This window comes from Micropterus dolomieu, linkage group LG09, assembly GCF_021292245.1.
Source record: "Micropterus dolomieu isolate WLL.071019.BEF.003 ecotype Adirondacks linkage group LG09, ASM2129224v1, whole genome shotgun sequence".
In the NCBI taxonomy this organism is placed as follows: domain Eukaryota; kingdom Metazoa; phylum Chordata; class Actinopteri; order Centrarchiformes; family Centrarchidae; genus Micropterus; species Micropterus dolomieu.
The window spans coordinates 18928129-18951052 of NC_060158.1; the positions used below are offsets into that span (position 1 = coordinate 18928129).

The 22924-nt window shown below is 42.1% G+C and overlaps 2 protein-coding genes across 8 annotated transcripts in view; one reads left to right on the forward strand and one right to left on the reverse strand.

The window, feature by feature from the left end:
- Positions 1-17: 17 nt before the first annotated feature.
- sgce (sarcoglycan, epsilon) lies at positions 18-10425 on the reverse strand. Of its 3 annotated transcripts, none has more exons than XM_046058147.1 (11): positions 10167-10425; positions 5794-5916; positions 5351-5508; positions 4796-4868; positions 3810-4008; positions 3084-3246; positions 2688-2902; positions 2177-2203; positions 1480-1668; positions 1074-1117; positions 18-427 (listed from the first exon to the last, which is right to left on the reverse strand). In XM_046058147.1, exons 1-11 carry the CDS (start codon positions 10213-10215, stop codon positions 411-413), a joined length of 1257 nt encoding a protein of 418 aa, XP_045914103.1. In that variant the 5' UTR covers positions 10216-10425; the 3' UTR covers positions 18-410. The 3 variants fall into 3 exon arrangements, with proteins under 3 accessions (XP_045914103.1, XP_045914102.1, XP_045914104.1); XM_046058146.1 differs by lacking the exon at positions 10167-10425 and adding an exon at positions 6096-6117; XM_046058148.1 differs by lacking the exons at positions 2177-2203; positions 10167-10425 and adding an exon at positions 6096-6180.
- A 2495-nt stretch (positions 10426-12920) lies between these two features.
- The window catches only part of ppp1r9a (protein phosphatase 1, regulatory subunit 9A), a 47902-nt gene continuing 37898 nt past the window's right edge, over positions 12921-22924 (forward strand). For all 5 annotated transcript variants that reach the window (XM_046058970.1, XM_046058972.1, XM_046058971.1 and 2 more), the window contains exons 1-3: positions 12921-13209; positions 14595-14646; positions 14724-16126. In XM_046058970.1, coding sequence (XP_045914926.1) covers positions 14601-14646; positions 14724-16126 — 1449 coding nt within the window. In that variant the 5' untranslated portion in view covers positions 12921-13209; positions 14595-14600. The remainder of the gene's footprint in view (positions 13210-14594; positions 14647-14723; positions 16127-22924) is intronic.

Below are 22924 nucleotides of genomic sequence, written 5' to 3' on the forward strand. Positions count from 1 at the left end.
GCAGTTAACGGAAAAAATCTTTTCAAAAGAATTTATTGGTATCATGTGACCCATTACATATAATTGATAACACATGACAACTAAAACATAATGTAAAACTCCCTTTTTCTTCCAAGAAGTCCATTGTGCAAAGCAAGTAGAAATACAAACATTGTAGATTTAACATTTACACAAATATTAAAAAATATTCTATTGTATTTGTATCGTAAGCTAAGCTCTTTTGTTAACCTTTAACACACTCTTCAAAGTGTAAGTGCATATGGACGATAAATCTTTGTAAAGACACTTCTGAGGCATGCAGATTGGCACAAATGTTATTTCAAAAACAAAGATATAGATATGGAATCAAAGTCGGCTCCAACATCGGTGTCTCTGGTCACAAATTCAGTGCTTCGGCCACCTTTCTCTCCTCAGGAATACCATTTACCTAGAATAAATATGAAAAAATGATTCAAAACTTGGTTGCCAACTACTCACATTGATACATTTTGTTATTTTCAGAAATAACAACTCGCATTTTATCTCTACATTAACACATAAATGGACTGCAGCACCTACCTCCAGCCTTCGAAAAGTTGACATGACATAATTATCTCCTTTTGTTAGCAGTGAACAGAGAGAGCAGCAGGTTAGTGCTGGAACTGTCATGCAGTTGAACACCATGCACACAGGAGGGCGCTTGCACACCGACACCACAAATGCAGTGACTGAGACGGTGCTAGACAAGAGGTAAAGCTCTGGTGCCTGATTTCTAGTGGCGCCATAGCACAATGATTTGCTATCTGTAATCTGTATCCAATTAAATAAAGTCTGCATGCTTGTATTTTTAACAGTGATGCAGAAGGGAGATACACTGAGGTTGTGAGCAACATCCTACTTAATGTAGGCAGATCACCCACCACAATCACTAGTCAAAGCTTAAATGCTGCTCCGACATCTACTGCTGTGACTAAAGCCTGTAGAATCATCTGTTGTTGTAATATATTTATTAAAAGTCACATCACATAGTACACATGCAGATATATTAAGGCAGATCACCGGACTACTATCTAAAGGTTAAAGGAAATACTAACCAGATGGTCGTTGCTGTGGTATCGTAATCTGGTTTTGCAGATTCCTGAAAGTATAAATCATGATATGGTAAATAGACATTCACATACATTACAATAGCCTTTAGTGTTTGTTCAGAGTTTCAAGCCCATTAGGAAACTCATGGGACAGTTTGAACCTCTTAAGCTCCAGTCATATTTTCCAAAGGCTGTAAACTTGGAATCGTTACAAGGACTGAAAACAAGATAAAACGATAATGCTTTAGTTTCCATACTCCCCCATAATGACTCCTATGGGCCATTCATGTGCATGCCTGCTAATGAGCACGGGTGCACAAATGTGCGTGAGGATGTCTGTGTTTTCATCCGCATGCTGTGCTACCGCAAGTGCACGTCCCCTCCATCCAAATTAAATCGCCTTTCAACTCACGTCTGTGTCTGCATGAGGGGCATACTGGTGGTCTCATAGTTGTCGGGGTGGATGGGCGGCACCACCTCGCCGCTGACCGGGTTGAAGACAGGCAGGGTGGAGAGGGGCCAGGAGATCTCCCGGTTCTTAGACATGCTCCGCAGCTCCTTGCTGGACTTCTGTATGGAGCTGTGGTGAACCAGCTGGATGCTGGAGAGGGGACAGGCAGCGACGTTAACATGCTTGCTTGCATTGTTGCCGTGGCTGGTGGTGTTAATTTGTCTCATCCTGTGTGTAATGCTTTATTTACTGAAACACATCTAAAATATTTGAATGTGCAATCCATTCGTATCTGCTACAGTATGCTCGGTGTCGTGGAAATTACATTCCGCACTCAATTCATGCATGCACAACAGAAATATAACATCCACCCTTACCTATCGCTGTGACTTCGTCTGACTTAGATATGTTCTTAGTCTTCAAGATTAATGTACAATTTAAAGCAATTTGTTACTGCTACAGCATTAATTACCTAAATCTGGTCATTCAATTTTTGAGCAGCCCATTGGATGAATGGATGTAAACACACAGATGAGCGTATGCATGGTAATGAGAAAGCCGTCAATGACAACATAGATGACACAACTGCAAACCAAAGGGGGGGGGGGCAGAAACAGAACCAAAATAAGGGAAAACACAGGAGAGGTAAAACACTTACTCTGGTGTTTGCATGTTTCTTTTTTCCCTAGGAACAAAACAAAATGGCTGAATTAAATACTAATATTAACAGTTAAACAGACATCTACACACAAGTGAATGGACTGCTGGGTATAGACAGAGTGGAAGTGGTGATGGGACATGGAATACTGAGTGAACGAGGGGGCACGTCTCTCCCAGCCTGTAAATGATGGAGAACGATGAAAGGATTTCTCGTGGATGAATGGCTATTGATGCCGCGGCTGTGTTTCAAAACATCAAGATGTACATGAACAAATTAACAAAATGCTGTCACAGATATTCATGGGGAACTCAGTGGATGGATGGTAATGACAAGCTGCAATTCCAATCCAAATTATTGCTCTTATCTAAATATCCTGCACTATCCACCCTATCTCCCATTTGGTTCTCATATAGACTTAAATGACAGTTTCTGGCCTATCCTCAAATGTTGGTTGGGCTGTGTGGTGCAATATTTGCATAAAAATTCCAAAAAGTCCAAGCACACTTACACCCCTTCCCGTCTGCAGCACATAGTGTAACCGAGGATGAAGAAGAGGACTAGTGCCACAGCGGAGGGAACAGCCAGTGTGATAAGGAAGTCTGAAAAGTAGTCCCGGCCCTTCAGAGACTCAGACGGAGGGTTGTATTCCCCAAATTCAGGTAGGATCCCGGTGCCTGGTTCTGGACGGGTAATGTATATCGGGACCACTTTGTTGATGTCAACCTAAAGAAATAAGTTTTGGTAAGTTTTAAGTTAATTCAGCATTTGGGAACGATACAGTAAACTGGAAAAGGTGTGTCAAAAACAGTGCTTATGTAGCACAAGCAAAATGTTTCAAGTCATCGGAAGGCTAGAAAGTACAGTCCATTTACCATTTACCAAATCTGTACAAGACAATCCTCACCAGAGAAATCTTACACCAATCAATGTGAAACTGAGCTCGGAACTTCTTGTCACAGCTGATGACAGGCTCCATCTCCTGACTGCAGCGCAGCTGGTTATGTGGGCTTTCCACCTCCCGCAGGCACGACGAGAAGGCAACATCAGCACCAACCATCACATACACTCTAGGGAGAGGAGGAGACAGTGAAATACAAAGCACGAGAGAAGAGAAGAAGGAGCCCCATTTTACATGTTTATGCTGAGGCTTGTTATAGTCAAAGCATTTCTCCTACACTGAGTGTTCTCCTAGATGCTTTCATCTTCCAAAACGTCAGCATGAATCATTGATGCACAACTTATGGCACTTCATGTGGGCTATTCCCCCCTGAACTAGACCAACCGACAGTGTCTGTCAGCGCTGATGGCCAAGTGTACTCATCTAATTCACAGCGAGCTGTGGATCCCCAAGGCCCCAATTAAATAAAATGTCAGCATGTGAGTGGGCTGACAATCCAAGCAATTTGTTTGATTGAGACAGGGTGAAGAGGTCACTCATGGAAAGAAATGGTAAGACTGTTAAACCTCATGCTTATTGTAGAGATGTTATGATTATACCTAAATTATAACACAAAGTGCTATAAAATGAGCCAGAAAAAGAAACTGGATCAACCTTCCCTCTGTATGAAAAGCACTCCTAGTATTTACAACTGCTGCTGTACAAATTCAGCCAAACCTTCAAAATCCTCACCCTTCCTTGAGGTTGTTGATGGGCAGGGGCACCCGGCCGCCACGGTCCAGCGCCGAGGTGATGTTGATGGCATTGAGGCGCTCAGGCTGCCATACGTTCTTCACTGCTCCCAGGAAGTCCCCGAGCACCTCACTGGCCAGCATCTCCTCCACATTCATGTTTTTTATGTAAAATTCTGCCTGGTAGGGCAGAGGGAACTCTGTTCATAGGGATGAAGAGGTGAGAGTCAGAGGGAAATTTGAAAAGGGTGATTGGCAGTAAGATGAGGGGACAGCTACAGTGGTGTTCTGCTGAATAAGACGTCATTAATACTTTATTAGTACTGCAAAGCTGACAGTGATTTCGCCAGTCTGTCCAGCAGACGCTTGTGTGTCTGCTCCACTCTGTTATGACTTGGCCTCCTTCTGGGGCCAGATGGCAGATGACATCACAGCATAGGGAGAGTGATGTCACGTTAGCGCTGTGAACATCTGCTGAGCGTTCAACCAACTCAGTTCATACTGTACTGCATGTACTGTGACAGGTCAACAAGCCACAGTGCAAAAATACAGATGCGCAGATATGAGGTGTTGGCACAAAGATGGAAAGTAACGCCTTCATTCATTCAAAATTCATAACCGTGTCATACTGTACCAATACAGGACTCTATGTTTACAGAAGTCTCAACATATCATACTGATTTATGACAACCTGTGATGCTTGATGCTTCATGAAAGGTGAGTGCCTATAACAAGTAAGACATCTTTTAGTTTATCTGTAGACTAAATGATTCAGACTGTTAGATAGAGTTTGATAATTGTTAATAATTGTTTATATGCATGGTTAGATCAATACAATATGTCTTTAGAAGTGATTGATAAGTTTTCATTGACAAAAGTAATCAAAGGCATCGTTTTCTCTTCAAGTACTGAATGTGCCCTCAGGGTTTAATCAGTTGACACAGTCTGATCTGTTGTTTGCTCTAAGCTCTCACACTGGCACCTTACCTTCTGTGCCCATGATGTTTATGACCAAGTTGTGCCGTGCCGTCTCAAAAGTACGTCTGTTATAGGCAGTAATCTGCAACACACAGGGGTGAAAGTTTAAGCCCAGATCAGTGCAGCTTATATGGCAGCAGCCCTCTGGACAAGGCTGAGCTAGATACAGTACGCAGACTCTGTACCAACTGAGACACCATATAGAGGCACATAGTGCACGCTGGGAACGCTAAGCCTTTTGGGAAAAGAATTTCTACAGTAGCTTATGGGGGACAAAGAAAGCATAAAAAGACATAATGGAATTCGTCTGAAAGCTCAGAGCGAAACGTTGCACTTTACTACAACTAAATGCATACAAATCAAGGCTCTATTACCTGTATGTGTGCCTTGGCCTTCCTTTCAAATGACTGAAAATGACCGATTCTTCTTATTTAATGCTTTCATTTTGTTCAACACTTTTAACACAAAAGCAGACTTTCTTTTCCTTCCCTTAACACATTAAACAGAAGCACAAATGCCTTCATCTTCCTTCTCTTTCACTTTGAAAGTGGTCCAAACACCCACCTCTATGACGGTGGCCTTGCCGACGTGCTCTGCAGTTGGGGAGCCATAGAGCACGCCGTCGCTGTGCGGAGTCCTCTGGATGTAGCGCAGCCAGCCCGGTCTGTCAGGGTAGCCCATCAGGTTGGTATTGAAAGTGATCGGGTCATTGCTGGCATCACCTGTAGGCAGAGCTGTTTAGTAAGGGGTGACCCAATGATTTGTCATGGGTCAGAACCAATTCAGTAATGCACATTTAGACCCATTAGCTGAATTGTGGACGTGTTGCCAACAGCAGCTAAGCAATTTCTTCTAGTGAAATATGATGAATGGAGAATGCACTACTGCATTTATACAATGTGCCAACAATGGCTGGTCCAAATGTTTTAGTGATTTAGATAATCAAATATTTCAACACTATTAACCACTACAACAAACTGCAGAAAATGGGTAGCGGAGTGTTATACCTGACTTTGGATAGGGGGGAAACTCTCCTTTGAAGTGCTCTCTCTCCAGAACATGGACGAACAGCACTCCCGCAGATGGGTAGACGTTACGGTCTGCATGCGATCTCGACAAGATGGTGACCACTGAAATGCAGATTTTAAACCAAAAGGAAATTAGTTCCTGAAAGCAGAACATTGGCTGTTTTTTTCTGTTTTATTCATCATTAATGACCTGCCAGCAGCGCTAATTAGAAAAGAAGAGGAGGCGTTAATAGGGGGGAAAACAAATGAAGCAAACATTTGGGTTACAAGTACTTGCTTACCTACTTCACACTTCATATACTGCTCACAATGATAGATTTGTCTACTCTTCTTGCCTGCCTTCTGCATTCTCATGAAGGTAAATGCATTTATTCACACAAGGATGCAGCGCTGAAACAGCAAAGCGTGAAGACAAAAATTAAAATTATTAGCTGCCAGCAAGACTATGATTTTGTATATCGGAAGAGCAAGCTGCTAAACCACAACAATGAATTACCTCGGCAAGGAGCCGAGGTGCTGTGAATAAAAGCAGCAGTAATGAGAGTCATTCAGACTGTACAGAGTTGTTTTCATGCCCTCCTCCAACTCTAGCTCCATTATACTCTGTGTTTAACCCCACTCCACGTCAAACACAAACATTTAGCCTTTATTTGTGAAAAGCATCGGTAGTAAAATGGCAGCCCCTTCACAAAAGTTTACACAATGTGAGACTGGAGGTGATTTGCCCAGCTTTCTCTTGCTCACTTGTCTTCTTCCAACCGCTCAGCATTTTGCGCAGCGTTTTTCTCTCCTCTCTCCCTCAGTTGGTGGGCACTCCATTTTTAATCTCCATGGGAGACTGGGTGTACGAGGAAGAAGAGGAGGAGGAAGGGGAAGAGAAAGAGCACAAGAGGTGGCGGTAGGGGGGATTGGAGATCTGTGCTATGAAGTGCAACAGAAAGAGAGTTCTCGCCTGCAGACACATAACTCTACACACATTAAGCAGCTATGGGAATGCACGGAAAAGCTGTGTGTGTGCCTTCCCGCTAGCAAAATGTCACCAATTTCCATGACTATTTATCTCCTGCTTCATCATAGGCATAGGCATCAAACCAACATGTTCCACATCACTTTCATCAGCATTATGACATGCAGCGGGGCTCTACTACTGAACTGTAAGCCCTCTCCTTCAACAGAAGCTGATTTCCAAGGAGAGTCTCAGCTGAAGAGAGTAATATAGCTGGATTTACATTTTAATCCGTGTCCATGAAAGTAAGTATGTGATCTAGGTTGTTAAGTGTTATCTATTACCTGGTCTCACAAAGGGGCTATAGAAGATTAGGTGGCACAGTACGCTGCACATTATTATGGAAGTCCACATCTACAAAGTGGAATTGCCTCTCAGTGCACTGCTAGAAGTGTAAAGTTGTAAAATAATCCCATATGTGTGTTAAACTGGGCTACATCTGTGGCCCCAGACAGAGACGCTGAACTGGCCATATGTCCAATGTCCCCGAGGGCTCTATCACACCTAGATAGAATCAATAGCATTTAGCGGCCACTAAACGTGGTGTTACTTATAGAAACCTGAGGTTATTCCCGCCACATCTCTTTCCAAGGACAGATTGGAGGAACCACCTGAGCATGACTAATCCACGCTATAGCTCTCCTTGCTGCTACTATCGCACCCGTGACATTAGGATCTAGGCTATTCAGAGACCAAGAATAAAATCTTATTCAGTTTGAGCACACCAGCGGCGCCCTCGGTGACGACTCGAGTCGATCTGCAATTCCCACTATGAATGCGCACACTCGGATTCTATTACCCCACCCATTGGGCCTCATCAATTCTTAACCACACAAAGGACCACAGTCTCACACTCCCGGTCAAGGTCGAGCACTGGCTATTCTGTTATGCTCAGAGACCAACTAGACGTGGTGTAAACATTTGTGACACGAGACAGGCAGGACATACAAGCAACCCCAGATGGTCCGGTCTCGCCTGATGGGCTGAGGAATAGGAAATGACCTATGGGATTTGAAATGTGTTTTAGCATATCAACATTAAAGCATTGATTCAGCAACAAACAGTTAGGCCCTAGCACACACCCCGGCAGCCTTTTCTGTTAGCCAGTCTAGCTTACAGGTTCCTATTGGACTGTGTTTCACCCTCACCTCTGCATGCAGTCACTTCCATTTAGAGAGCAGCCAGGGTAAGTAAAGATCACTGACTAAGCTACACTGCTAATAGCATCAGATCTCCTTATTCGTGGCAGGCAGATTTTCTGCCAGGCTTTCTCGAGATGATGGACTGCAGCGCTCCTACTGTACATAATACATCACTAATTAAAAGTGAACACTAAACTGTCCACTAAAGACTAACCTGTTGGCTCCTGCTGTAGGACAAGCGTAGAGACAGACAAGTGTCCATGCTGGTGCTAATACACACAACAAAGCTACACTTTCCACAAGGATTTTCTATACACTGCTCATAGGGATGCCTTAGTTAAAAATGCCTTTGGCAACGTAGAGTGAATAAACCACCCGTGTCCCTCTAATGGCCCTAGCTACCTGAGGCAGAGACAAGGGAGGGATGTCCTTTAGCCTAGATCTGTTGAATCAGCTTTGTCTGTGCATGTCGCCTGGGTCAGGAGGACTGCATGTGCTTCTCTGGTGTTAAGCGGGGAAGCACAGACAACAAGGATTGCTACTGTTAAGGGCAGAGGCTTTCGTATACTGCCTGTGATGCGTTTGAGCGTTGTCGTGCTAAACACAGACCTGGAAGTGAAACTAGCTGTTGTCACAACAAGCAGAAGGCAATGGCTAAGGACAAGAGTGAGCATGAAACAGCCAGTTCAATCTTCTAGCGCTCTATAAAAAGGTAAGTAACTGATTTGTCTGAAACGATTGATGAGAAGTTCTGTGTCATTTACAGTGTTGAATCAGTGTGGTAAGGTACCAGCACGTTAACCAGGAGAAACAGACCGTTGTCTCATAGTTAATGATTTAGAAGAAATTCTACTTCTAAGCAAGGACAAGGTTTAGGTAAAATTGAAAATCATTAAACTGCTGTTATAACAAAAAGTAAGTGGGCCAAGTTTGTGGGACAGCAGACAACTGAAAACAATGATGCCAGTATTAATGGGGAACCAGTTGAGCATGTAACTGTGTTATGACAGGGGGGAGGGGACGGCTCAACACATGAAGTGCACCACTGCACACACCCACTCACCATCTCTGTACAGGGCTGTTCTCCGCTTCAAGCCCAGGGATCGCTCCATACGGACATTTCTCTCATGTAAAGTGGTGTCTTTGGCATAGGCATGCGCAACGTAAACTATTGGGTCAATGAATAAAAGCATGAATGGAACAAGTCTCTCAAGGGGGCATTCTGAACCACACATTCGGTTTGTTGCCCATTAATTAGGTACACCAGGCTCAAACTAATACAGTCTGATGCAATAGCCGTGCAATACATTCTTCCTTTATTAAGGTTATAATGTTTACTTTTTTTTTTGTTTTAGCACTTTTAGCAAGTTCAGATTGACTTTTTTTTATGACAAAATGAATGATCTATTTAACAATCAAGAATATAACTGACAGATTAACTGATAAATAAAGTAAATGAGGTGTTAATGGTACCCACAGATAAAAGCAAATCCATTTTTGCTTCCTGAGATGTGAGCCTTTCAGTCTTGCTGCATTTTTAAGGTTCATAGTGGGCTTTAAGTGCCTTAAAAAATGGAGCAATACAACCTTCATGAAGGGATTTACTGGTGGGCTGTTGAATTAGTTTTTAGCATTAGTTTTAGCTGGACCTAATAAGCTGGCAACTGAGAAAACATATTTTGCCTACAAGTAATGTGTGCACCAGTGATAAGCCGCTGTAACAAACAGGATGCTGTCACTGTGTAGACTTCACATAATGAAGCAGTGTATTAATCTCATCTATTCCCTACATGTACTTGAGCTGCTAAACTAGCATCAGCTACTCAATTAGGCATTCATAACACACCTGGTCTACATATAACATGCTATTTCCCCAAAGGTAATTAAAGCTGTATGAGTGACAAGAAACTAACTAGCAAGACAACGTAACTTAACGTTTATATTCCTCGTTTGAGATGTAACGTTAAGGTACTGTACAAAACACATTTTTTTGACGTTTAATGTTTAGGCACCCGTATAACGGTATCGCTTTCTATCATTAGCCATTTTTCCACGTCTCCTCCTCAGCCTCTTGGAAAAAATGAGCGGAGCAGCGAAACAGCAGCAGGCTAATAACTAGCTACGTAGCTAACTAGCATGGACCCCGCATCAAAGGCAAACCAGAGAAAAATCCCCTGATATTTCCGAGTTTAATCGATACGTACCCGTGCCAAGCCATACCGCAACAGCTGCAGCGGACATGGTGCATATCATCTAGGTAAATCTCTCATGAAAAAGGATGTTTTATCTAATCGCCACCCGGTTTGACAGCCATAATAATAAGCATTCTGCTGCATTCCTTCCTCCGCCTCCTTTCCTCACTGGAGACAGCACGACTTCTCATTGGCTGAACATCTGGATGGAAAAAGATGGTTGTCTAGTAAAAATCCCAAAAGTGCCAAAACATGATGTGAGTCAGGAGCGCCACGCCTTCAGGAAATCTTTCTGCGGGATGTTCAAGTTAAACGGGAATTATAATGTATATCCAATCGAAGGAGTGGCTTCTGCCTTTTTGCTTACCTGCCTCCTTGTGATCCAGGACAGCATGTGGGTGTGGTGTAATTCACTAGGTCGTTCATTTAAGCATTTTCATTCATGTTTTGGTTAATTCCAGGGTTTACTGCTGGCTTCTTTGATTGCTTTTTGATCCATTAGCTTGATGATATCTTGATAATGGAGGTCCAGGACTTGTGAAGACAGACACGTCCTCTTGAACATACACAAATGCTCATCATCACTAGACCAGGGCTTGACCTCCGCAGCCCAGCTGCAAGAGGGCACAGGCATGTTTGAGAAGTCTGCTCCAATCTGTCCAGGCCCCATGCAGAGACAGTCCTAGCTGACAGATGGTCATGTTTTAGCCCCTTGGCTCCAAGGCAGGCCTGCCAAAGGGCTGTGGGGCCCTCAATTCATCCCTCATGCCCCCTTGATGTCAGCCACCACTAATAGAGCACTGATCCCGCAGAAAAGGATCCTAATTCTGGCTAACATGCTGACGGTGGTCACTGAATGATTTTTGTTTGATGAATTCATGTTTGAAACTGGATTCATGGCTTCCTCTGTGGTGATATACACGACGCCATCCATCCTCTGTGCTCTGCAGTGCGAGTCTGCTCCGTTCTCTCACCCTCCCTTTTATCCCCTTATGATTATTTTTAGGTTGCTTAGCAACATCTTCACATAGACAGTGTTTGGACTTGGTATGAATATATCACAACAATCATTATAGGGCAATGCATGCGGTAAGATGCACAAGGAAGACTGGGAAAACAGCATTTCTGTCTTGGCAAGAGGCTAAGATAGTGGCCAAATGTGTGTGATGTAACATGATGTGTACTGATTTGGATTGATCACTGTACAATTCTGTTTCAGCTGAATGCACACTGTAATTGCCCTGCGTTTTGCTTGCTTAGATCAATTAGGTGGGAGTGGTGATGGACCAGTGGATAACACACATACCTTTGGTGTGAGAGACCTGGGTTCAAATCCACTGTGAGAACACCAATGTGTCCCTGAGCAAGACACTTAACCCCTAGCTAGCAACCTCTGACATATATAGCAATTGTAAGTCACTTTGGATAAAAGCATCAGCTAAATAAATAAAGATAAAGACTGTAACTCATGTGGGTCTGTTTCTTTCTAGTACACCAGATAGACTTTAAATGGCAAAGACACCCTTTCATGTAACATTTCACTCTCTAAATTCAAGATGCTGGCACTGAAAAATTTTAAGGGTTGTAGGCTACTTTAAGTAAAAATAGAACAGCAGCTGCCTACCATATAAAAAAAGAACATACTGTACGTAAACCACCTCTGCTTTAAGTCAGTTCAGCATGGACTGAAATTGTTAAATAATAATGTTAATTGCATATTTTGGCAGATAGGATTAAAATAAATGAGATTTACATTATGAGATTTGAGAAAGTGACAAGTGAAATCAAGTCCTAAATATCTCAATGTATGCAGCATATGCATGGTTTAATCTCTTATGATTAAACATTCATTTATAACTTGTAATTTGTACTAACAAAATACATGTGGAAGCAACAATGTCATGTATTTCAACACAACAAAATCAGTTATATAACTCTGTGTGGTAATAATCACACATTCTGATGTTGACAAAGCTTCCTTTCTAGTGCTTTATCACATGTATTCAGTCCCATGCTTTAGGCAGTTTCTGTTGACTCATGTGTGACCCAGCCAGCTTGAATATATGAGACTGTTACAATAATAATGCCCACACATTAATAGGAGAAAGAGACTGCAAACTCTGGAAAACATAGCATTTTTAAAAAAGTGCATTTAGCCATGTTGAGTGTGTGAGATTGAGATTGAGAGTTTGATGTGTTCAGTTGCCAACTTTATTATTCATTTCTTTTCATTATATTAGACTAAATAGAGTCTCCTTAAAGCATTTCTGGCCCCACATGGAGGAAATAGTAGGCCTAAATGTTGTAGGCCTAATCAATTAGCATTTTTTCCTCTCATGGACAGACCTTCAATGAGTGAATTAACAGTGAAATCACACTTTACCTTAGAATTTTTCTGCCACACTCACCCCCCCCCCCAAAACACATTCAGCCCCCCTGGTGGTACTCACTCCACATTTTCAGAAACCCTGAACACACAGCCTGAGTGGTCTTTGACCTTACTAACCCCACCCAAACCCTATATATGAACAATAAGCAGCGAGTAAAGTTCCAGTTGCCGTGTGCTGGTATTTATGCCAGACTGCAGCTCGCTGAAACCCCCTCCGCTCGCGGCAGATTATCGGACCAAACCATTTCAGCAGTTCAGGTTTCAACACCTGTCACATGAGGCTTTACGTTTGCAAATCGCCCGATATCGTTACAGCTAAGTAGTGTTTCTTTTACTGTAGCGCGGACGTATATCGGATGCTGCCGTCCTGCAAATGCTGCCACAGTGCAGCTCTCAGTGAGAGGAGCTGCCAAATCGCACCGACACCCCTGTAGTGCGACTGGCAGCATCACCCACTTGCCTGCAATGGCGTTGAAGCGGCTCTAGTGTGTCCAGACGTTTCTGTAGTGGCGAATCTGCCCGGGACGATTTACGAGTGTGGGATAGAAATGTTTTTTTCCCCCCCCGAAAGGTTTTGCAACGAGAGCATCCATATTTTTGCACGAGTTTACCTTCTGGATTACAGTGTATTTACATCACGCGTCAATCGAAGCCCGAGCCATGAATGTAAGTCTGACTCTTTTGTTTTTGTAACATTGAAGCAACATCGCGGTGCTTTGTGGTTAACAGTTAACTCACTCATTTGGTAGTCATAGTGAGAGAGGTTAGTCGTTTATATTTTTAGCCCTTGCATAAGTCTGCGCAGGAGGCAAAATGCGAATAAATAAATGTTTAACAGTGTCAAGGGGGGTGGAGGTCTGAGCTGTCATGTTGTGTGCGGTGTGGCTGATGTGCGGCTCTGCCTATTTGTCTGATCCCACTGACACAATGTTAAAGCCTCAATTTCATCATTTATCCTTCACCACTAACTTATTTCATCCGTGCAATATCCTATGAAGCAGCACGGGATGTTTCTTTAAGTTAAAACGGATGCATTTTTGCACAAGGATTTCACATACTGTAGGTGTTATCACGGACCAGTAAGAGTCCAGCATTGTGAATAATGAATATTGAACCAGGACATTTAGGTTTCAGCCACGGGTGCTGCTCATGCATCCATACCATCCAGGCTGTGGGTTTCAGAACAACTTAGAATAATGGATTCTCTGTGTCCCACATTGAATGTTTTCTTTTTTAAATTATCTTCATATCAGCTTTATTGTGTTTTTATTTCATTCCCCTCTATGTGGATTGCATTTCCAAACAGGATTAAACATTCATGGCTGTAGGTATGGAATGCTCTAACTCAGTGATATTGTAAGGGTGGGCAAAGGCATTTTCTCAACATTTAAACTGCAAATATTTCAGTTCATGAAATGCTTTGTATTTTTGTCCCTGGGATGGTATCAACTATTTTGGGGCATTCAGCAGCATTTTCTCTGTGCAGTTGTAACTACCATGCAATGCTTTGTTTGAGGGCTGGCATTTAGGAGGGACCACCATAATTTCATTGATGGTTTAGAGAGCTGTGGGACACACAGCTTACTATAGAAAACAGAGGGAGTGGGGTGGAGAACAGAGAAGAAGAAAATTTGAATCAACAGTATTTTGGACAGTATAGAACCAGTTTAAACATAAAGAGCTGAAATTGCCACAGCAATGTCTATAGTAAGTATTTATTTGAGAAGGTAAACAGTGCAGCAATGCTAAAAAGACAGAATCAGTGCTTTTAGAGTCTAATAGACTATCATAACTAGTTATCTTGTACTGAGAGCTTTTATGTCATACATTCAGCATCTGTAATTTATTTGGCCCCCATGTTTCTGAGTAGTGTTATTGATTGAGAGTAAAAATTATCTCTTTGTAACCATCATTTGGATGAGAAAGTGCAACTTTCAGTTTATGTGATGTTATTGTGTTCATATTGAAATAATGATCTCTCTTGAACTCACAAAAGCATGCGGTGTTACAAAATGTTTCTATCTTTATAATGTTTCTTTTTATCTCTGCAGGTGTGAATGGGCCTAGAGGAACTTCCGCTGGATCAGATTAGGCAGCGCTGCGGTAGGTCAAATTAGACTCGTCACTCCCCATATTCTAATGAGGCCACGGCAATGCTGACATCCCCTCTGAATCCAAAGACGTCATCATGCTGAAGACGGAGGCCTCGGGGGAGAGGACCAGCCTCCGGAGTGCTTCCCCCCACCGCAATGCCTACCGGGCTGAGTTTCAGGCACTCAAGAAGGCCTTTGACCAGCCTCGGATTGATGGAGACTCCAAGCCCAAAGACCTCGAACGGGTGAAACAACCGAGGGGCCGCCAGTATGGCAGCCATGTCAGTCGCATTAAGGACATGTTCATGCAGATGGGCTCGGAAAATCCCTCAGCTAAGGCCAGTGGTCGTGATGATTCCTCGCCACAAAAGTTGGTCAAGCCCACCAACTTCATCAACAAGGCTGATGGATCAGTGATAAAGCTTCAGCATTCCTCTTCAACTGACAGGATTGGAGGTGCTGGAGCAAAGTTCTCTGAAACCAGGAAGTTGTTTGAGCAGCAATCACGTGACCAGTCCCAATCACCAGTCTTTCCATACGGACGTGATAAAAGAGGTTCCCATGAGCATCTCGATGACTGGCGAGGTGCAAGGTCCAATCGAGGCAGCACAGACTCCTTGGACTCACTTTGCTCCAGAACAGAGGCGTCCTCACCGACGGTTAGTCAACTCAGTGCTGTTTTTGAAAATGCAGACCACCACAACCAAGGTGCGCCCTGCAGAGGAGTCAGCAGACGGGCCCTCTACTCACCAGATGGATTCCAGCGACATGGAGGTGACCTCAGTGAAGATGATTCAAGACAATCTCCAGTTCGTGGAAGCTACCGGAGCAAGATAGGGGGAAAGTTTCCCACATCCTCGTCTTCTGAGGACCTTCTGAGCCCCAGTCCTGGGACGGAGACATCGGAGCTGAAACCAGTACCACAAGAGAAAGGAGCCCAAGACAAAGAAGACAAGGTTGGGACTATGGGTGGAGATAGGCGGCGTCTTTCCGGGGTCACCACCAACGGAAGCCAGGTCAATGGTTCTTGTGAAGAAGAGGAGAAATCTTCAGTAATGAAAAAACTTATTGATGATCTAGGGGTGTCCAAAGCTTCCAAACCTACAGATGATGCTGTTCTTATCGACAAAGCTCTTGAAGATGCAACCCCTGAGCCACTGCCGACCCTAACTACACCTGCCGGGGAAAGCCAGGAGGATGGGGATGGTTCAAGAGAAGACAAGCCCTCTGACTCTCCCAAGGCCCAGGTGGAAGAACCCGACGAGGAATACTCTGGGAATGAGCGGGTGATTTTTAATGCAGACGGGGATGCCTGTTACCAGGGTTGGGGGGAAAGCTGCACGGATCCTGAGGATGACCTCTACGGAGATGATGAGGATATTGTCTACGACCCGGGCTCTGACCTGACAGAGATTCCTGGTTTACCGCATGAAAACAAAGAGGACATCCCTCCAAAGAGGAAGATTCGCTTCAGCACTTCTCCCATTACGGTGAGTTGGGTTCTGAACAAAACTGTTGCAGAAGCCTTAATTGTGTAAACATACTGAATACAATCCAACATAAAAGCCCTTGTGCAGCTCTTATCAAAAGTAGGTTAAAACAACAGAGAGCTAATATTGTATTCAGAGCTTCCTTGTTATGGGTTCATATTTATAGTTACAGTTGAACTACTCATTGTGGTTTTCACATACATTTCTATGAGGTCATATGATCATGATAGATTCATCTGTATCCCTGTAAAACCTTTTATATCATGGTTTACTTTCACATTTTCTTTTCTATAATATGGTCTGCTATCTTGTAGATGAAATAGCAAATCATCATAGATATTTATATATTGTAGCTGTTGCTCTCTGATGGCAGGGGTTGTAGCTATTTTGTGATGCAGAGCCTGAGGGTCAAAGCATCGTCCCCTGGGAAATTGACGTGTCCATGAGCAGAACATCTGTGCATGGTGTTAGTCGTGCTGGTTCCGCACCCACACAGTTTTCACACAAGATGCTGAGTTTGTTTTTCTCAGGCAGTCCCATCTCTGTCTTGTAAGTTAGGAAGCCATTTATTGAGCTAATTGATGAGGATATTTTGTACATTTCAGAGGCAGAGTCTACATGAATCTGTCAAATATACTACACAGAATACAGTGGACCTTGTGCATGTCTAGGATGTATCTTTGTTGTGTCCGTTATGCTCAGTGATGTCAGTAGACTAATGGCTGGAGATTAATTGCATTTTGACCTTCCAGGGACTACAAAGGTAGCAATCACATGATCAATTTTACTTATACAAAAAAGCCTTAATGTCTATTTCCCTCAGAGTTTCATGTTCCTGGTAACAAGCCATTTCTTCTTTTTTATTAATAGAAATAGCTTTACCATAATATTTGTTGCATCGTCTGCCTTGAAGTATTTTGATACCGTTTTCTGTGCTGAGCTGGACACAATGCAGCCAGTGTTGTTTGTGGATTGGGAAGATGGATTTGGAAGATTATGGGAAATATTTTTCAGTCTTTATCCCCAAGCTTTTAGAATCAATAAGCTTAACATTAGTAGTAGTAAACAACATGCTTTAGGTTACCATTTTACTTTTTATCCTTATTTATCAGTTTGTCTGTGAAATCTATTTTTATTTTTGAGATTTTCAGGCTGTTGTGTGTGTGTGTTTACATGTAACATATGAGGGTAACATGGTGGTGGAGTGAGATTTATGTATGAAAGATTTGGAGCTAACACAAACATTCCACAGGTTGAGGATCAATCCTATTAACATTCTGTAATGAAGCAGAACAATTAGCCCAGTTATTCTGAGGAGAAAACGTGATTTCGGCTCACTAATTATCCCAACTGTCTCTGCAATGCGTGTCCTTTTGCTTCTTTCTCTTTTCCTGCCTCTCAGGACTCACCACACGTGCGTGAAAACACAATCACAAGCATACATTTACACAAGGATATCAATTCTTACATTATCTGGCTTAAACATAGCATCCATAATATAAAATGTATGTTTTTGATAATATGTTTAACAAATACAATTTTATATTTCAGTGATGAAAACTGGTTTGTGATCATTTCTTGAGATCAATTTAGCAAATTGTATTTTAACTACACAGTGAAAGCTTGTTGTCATTTAGGTTGAACAGGCGGGCAATGTGCTCTGTTGTTGCCTGTCGTTTTAAGGCTTCTGTTTTCTATGAAAAGGACCGACGCTCGTTCATCATATGGAATATTCAAGAGAGGCACTGCCCCCCCTTTACACAGATGCACAATTAGACATGCACCCCTCCCACTCTTCCATCCCCCCCCCTCCCCCCCCCCCAGCATACGAGGAACAAACAGGGTTCTGTCTTTTGTTCGTCTATATAGTGAAACGGACAAAAGCTATTTTCTCAGCCCTCTGCCCCACACGAGTCCAGTTGACCCCTGTGGGAGGAGACGGTAGAAGAAGACCTTGAAAAAAAAAAAAACTGTCGCTTTATAAACTAATACTTAATGTTCCCTCCCCTTTGTGTAATATTTCTTAGTCCTACCCCGTAAAGCGGATAAATAAGTCCAACATCCCAGCTTTGAAAGCTTAATTATTTTAGAAATCATAATGACAGCCGCAGGGGGAAGATGACACACAAACAGCTTTTGGCAACATTTTGCAAACATGCACACTGACTTCTGTTTGAGAAGACGAATAACAGGTCCAGATGCCCAAAGAAGCCGATTGTGTTGACTAAACTAGTTTTGAGTTTATAAATTTGGATTTTAGTCATGCAAGCAGCACAAGTCTTTGGATAGCAATGTCAGTTGGTATTGTGGTCATCCACTTTCGTCCAGATTGAAATATTTTTAACTAATGTTTGAATGGATTCCCATTAAATTTATGGTAGCACCACCAGCAGGTCAAAGTTTTCACTTATGCTGTGAAATATCCATCTACTAGATGGATTGGCACATTCTGTGCAGAATTCATGGTTCCCAGATGATTAATTCCTAATGATTTTGGTGTTTGCCTCTCTTTCCTATAGCATAATCATGAGGTTCACTCTTGTGGCTTTCAGTGAAATGTCTCAACAATTATATGGATTACCATGAAATTTGGATCAGAAATTCATGCCCGCCTCAGGATAAACTGTAATAACTAATTTGGTGATCTGATCCTGATTTTGGTATCAACTGCCATCATGAGCTCAACACATGTATTTGTCCATTGTCCAATTGGTTTATGACCAAATACCTGTTTAACAAATACCATTCCCATCAGCCTCAGTTGTACTTGTAGTATGAATGTAGGTAGGTAGGTACATTTATTGTCACAATATAACAGGTTATATAATGAAATTGAGCTTTGTAACTCCCTTCTGCTACATAGCAGACAATATACATTAATTCAGAAGCAATTGTAAAAATGGTAAACAGAAATAAACAATATTCAATGTTCATTGGAGCAGTGCTGAGGATGAATTACAGTTGAAGATTCTGATAGCTTGGGGGGAAAAAGCTGCTCTATAGTCTGGTGGTGTGGCAGCTGAAACTTCTATACCTCTTTCCAGAAGGCAGCAGGGTGAACATGCTATGGCTGGGTGGGTACTGTCCTTTAGTATCCTTTGGGTTCTGCACAGGCACCTCACCTCACCGATATCACTGATGCTCTGGAGATGGGTACCAATGATATTCTGAGCAATTTTAATTACCCACTGCAGAGCCCTCTGGTCCTGGGCCGTACACATCCCATGCCAGTGATGTTTCAAGTCAGGGTGCTTTCTATCGCTCCTCTGTAAAAGCAGACAAGAACTTGGCAAGGGAATTTGGCCTTCTTAAGTTTCTTCAAGAAATACAGAGGTTTTTTTTTTTGAGCTTTCTTCACCAGTGTGGAGATGTGAGATGAACATGTCAGGTTCTCTGTGATGATGATTCCCAGAAACCTGAAACTGTTCACTTGATCCACCTCAGCTCCACTTTTTTTATTTTTAGTTCCGATTAGCAAATGTAAGCAAGCACAACACGCTAAACTAAGATGGTGAACATGGTGAACATACCTGCTAAACATCAGCATATTAGAATTGTCATTGTTAGCATGCTGCCATTAGTATTTATTTAGCTTTAGATGTAAACTAGTGTTGTTATAATGCACACTGGTTTCTTTTGTTTTTTATTAATGATAACTTCCACATTCTTTCACTCAGCTGTAACATCCTGACTGACTCAGTGAGAAGTGACTGCTTTGAGCTGCCTGAGGTGAGGGCAGCCTGTCCCCCCGAAGGCACTGACCTACAGAAGAGAATCAGATCTCATGTTCATTCAAGCAACTGGTTTTATTATTAGTACCTCTAGTTTGGTTGTTCAGTCTGAAGCATATAGATTGATGTAGTAGTAGATTAAATCTTCTGTCGCGCTTTTGATGTCCTGTACCTCGAAGTATGTTCTGTGCAGCTGAAATGACTCTGAGAACACGAGCTGATCTAAAGATATTGCACACAGCTAAGCCAGCGTTCAGTTCCTGTGTGGTTCTCTCAGGGTTTTCAGAATTTCAGCCTTGATTGCAAACAAATCCCAATAGCTTTTAACCATCTCATGCTTGTTGCGGATTTCTTTCCATGCAGTGTGTTTTCTTTCTCTCTGTGTTGAACCGCACCCCGGGAGTTTGACAGAAGTCTTCTCCCTCTGCACACAGTCTGCTGTGTCAGTCTCCTCCTGTTTTCCTCTCTCTTCCTCTCTACGTGAAAGGCATTTAAATCATCTTTTTAATGATACTTTTTTGTGCCTGTAGAGACAACTGCATTTTCATCAGTTGAAACACCGTGATATCTTAATGGAATTAAGCAGATGTGATGAGTGGAGCACAGGTTAAACGGCCACTGAAGTGGCTCTGTAATCAGCCCCTCCACTCTGCATGATGTCTGTTACTACATCAAAGAGACTGGTGTTTTGTCCATTAGATTTTAGATCACTCCTCTTCTCTGTGGAAACGGTTCCATAGCCGAAATACTCTGTACATTTTTATGACTGTCTTTTGCTAGACTTGTGTTGTTCTGCAACTTAGAAGGGATTGTTTTTTTAAGAGTATATAGTTTTTTTAGAGATTTAGTTTCCTGTATTTAAAGGATATGAGATCAACACAGGAATATCACCTAAACGTCACCTATTTGACTCATTTGCCCCTCCCTACAGTTAAAAGATGATAAGTAGTTGACTTGTTAGTATAAATTAACATGCCTAGCAGATAATGGACCAGAGCCTCTGTATAAAGTGACTTTTGGTTAAATAGTTAATCAAAGGACCCCAAAGAAACCGAAACAACCACAAGAAAAATGCAAACCCACCACACCGAGTTGCACAATGACCACATTGGAGGGATTGGGGATGTTTTACATGTCGTTGTCCAGGGGCCCATTGTCTCATAATCCAATCTATTTGAAGTTTTAAATAGCAGGTATTTATTGATATTATTTTGTATTAGAATATTTGAAATTCTTAATTTAGCATTAATTTATTACACTGAAAAAACAATGTAACTATTAATAATGTACAGTGCGTTATTGCTATTGAGTATTCTCCTATCTTACATATTTAACAAATTTTACTGTGTCCCGAAACCTGTCTGTGTCTCAGACTGATATCTTCATGCTTGCAGATTAGATTCCACTACAAACACTTGGTTGCAAAGACAACCTACACACATTTCCCTTTTGTACTTTTGCCGGTTTGCATCCAAGGCTGCAGTACATCAAACCAATTCAAAGACTCATCTTGTACTTTACTGGAGCATGAAAGAACGTAAAGACAAAGTCACTGATGCTGAGAAACAGAGAAAATGCCAACTAGTACCTTCCCGGTGCCATTCCACGGACTTGCCAGGCATTAAGGTTTTTATTATTATACGGTTATTTCTTTTGAACATTTGGGAGCTCATTTCACTGTCCTTAATACAGTATACATCACAACAGAGACTCTGAGCTTTATGTGAGGATGTAACTTCTGGCCTGTCGTCTCTACTGTACACGATTATTTAAGTCCAACAATGTTGCTACGTACATGCATCAACAGTAAAGATCTGTGTGATTCTCAAATCCTCCTTATCTGGAGCATCACCTAATACAATCTTGTGCTACACAAGCTCAAATGAGATGGCTTCGGGCCAGGAACTTTGCTTCCATTACAGTGTTTTCTGGTGGAAAGGATTGCTCTACTTTAGGGCAGTCTGTCTTTCTGGCTGATATGTATGTGTAACAGCATAGCTTAAATTTTGGAGCCAATGCTGACATGGGTTTTGGCAATGTCATTTGTAAATAGTATTTAGGTCTGCATCATATTGCTACAGCTTAGCCTCTTTCAGTATAGACTAGTGTTGCAGTAGATGCCTTTTCAGATAAAAATACATTTTGCAGACACAGTACGTATATGTCCTCTCTGTTCCAATCATTCTCAATGAGTCTACAAAAACTCATAACATGGAAAAACTGCTGCTAAATGGGATTCCGCTATATTATATACGTTACAGAAATTTCTGTGTCTGTATACCTCTTAATTGCTAAATTCTTTAGCACCAAATACATCTTCCTTCTACTCTGAGTTCTTGTGTTTTCCCTCTGCAAGCTGAGTGAAGCTGACTATCGACTTTCCACATATGAAATCTGTACCTGGGCATAATGGGAGAGAACAGGGTTTTGTTGGGGGAGAGTTCCAACACTCTGCTACAGCAGCTATATAACAGCTGACATTTTGGTTAGACCAGCAAAAACAGCGGCTGAGCTCAGGCAGAATGACAGTCGGGTATTTTGGTTAAGCCTCTTTTGAGGAGGCTAAACCGAAAAATCTTGACTAACAGCTAGACTCCTTACAAATCTTCTTGTAGTGTAGAAAGTATGATGGGTTTAAATATTATTATGCAGGTATTTGAGTTAAAAGGTCAGCATAAACAATACAGCAATATGCTTTGATATCAGAAATTAAAATTCAGCCCAAATGGGTTTGTTTTTGTGTCGTACTCAAGCTAAATAGCAGGTATTTATTGATATTATTTTGTATTAGAATATTTGAAATTCTTAATTTAGCATTCATTTATTATAGTATTCTCCTATCTTACATATTTAACTAATTTTACTGTGTCCCAAACTTTCTAAACCTGTCTGTGTCTCAGACTGATCTCTTATCTCTGACAAGCACAACTACTCCAAACCGGGGGCATGTGCGTATTTGCGCGTGCATGTAGCTTAGTCACTCTATTATTAATGCAGTGGTGTTTTTGTTTGCTTGTTTCGGTGCCACCCGATCCTCCCTGGGGGATGCATATTTAATGATCCAGGA

Coding starts and splice junctions, on each gene's coding strand:
- sgce (XM_046058147.1), bottom strand. CDS start 10,215: ATGATATGCACCATGTCCGCTGCAGCTGTTGCGGTATGGCTTGGCACG. Junction 5,509..5,793: donor TCCCCCCTATCCAAAGTCAG/GTATAACACTCC, acceptor CTCTGCCTACAG/GTGATGCCAGCAATGACCCG. Junction 4,869..5,350: donor GCAAGGCCACCGTCATAGAG/GTGGGTGTTTGG, acceptor TGTGTGTTGCAG/ATTACTGCCTATAACAGACG.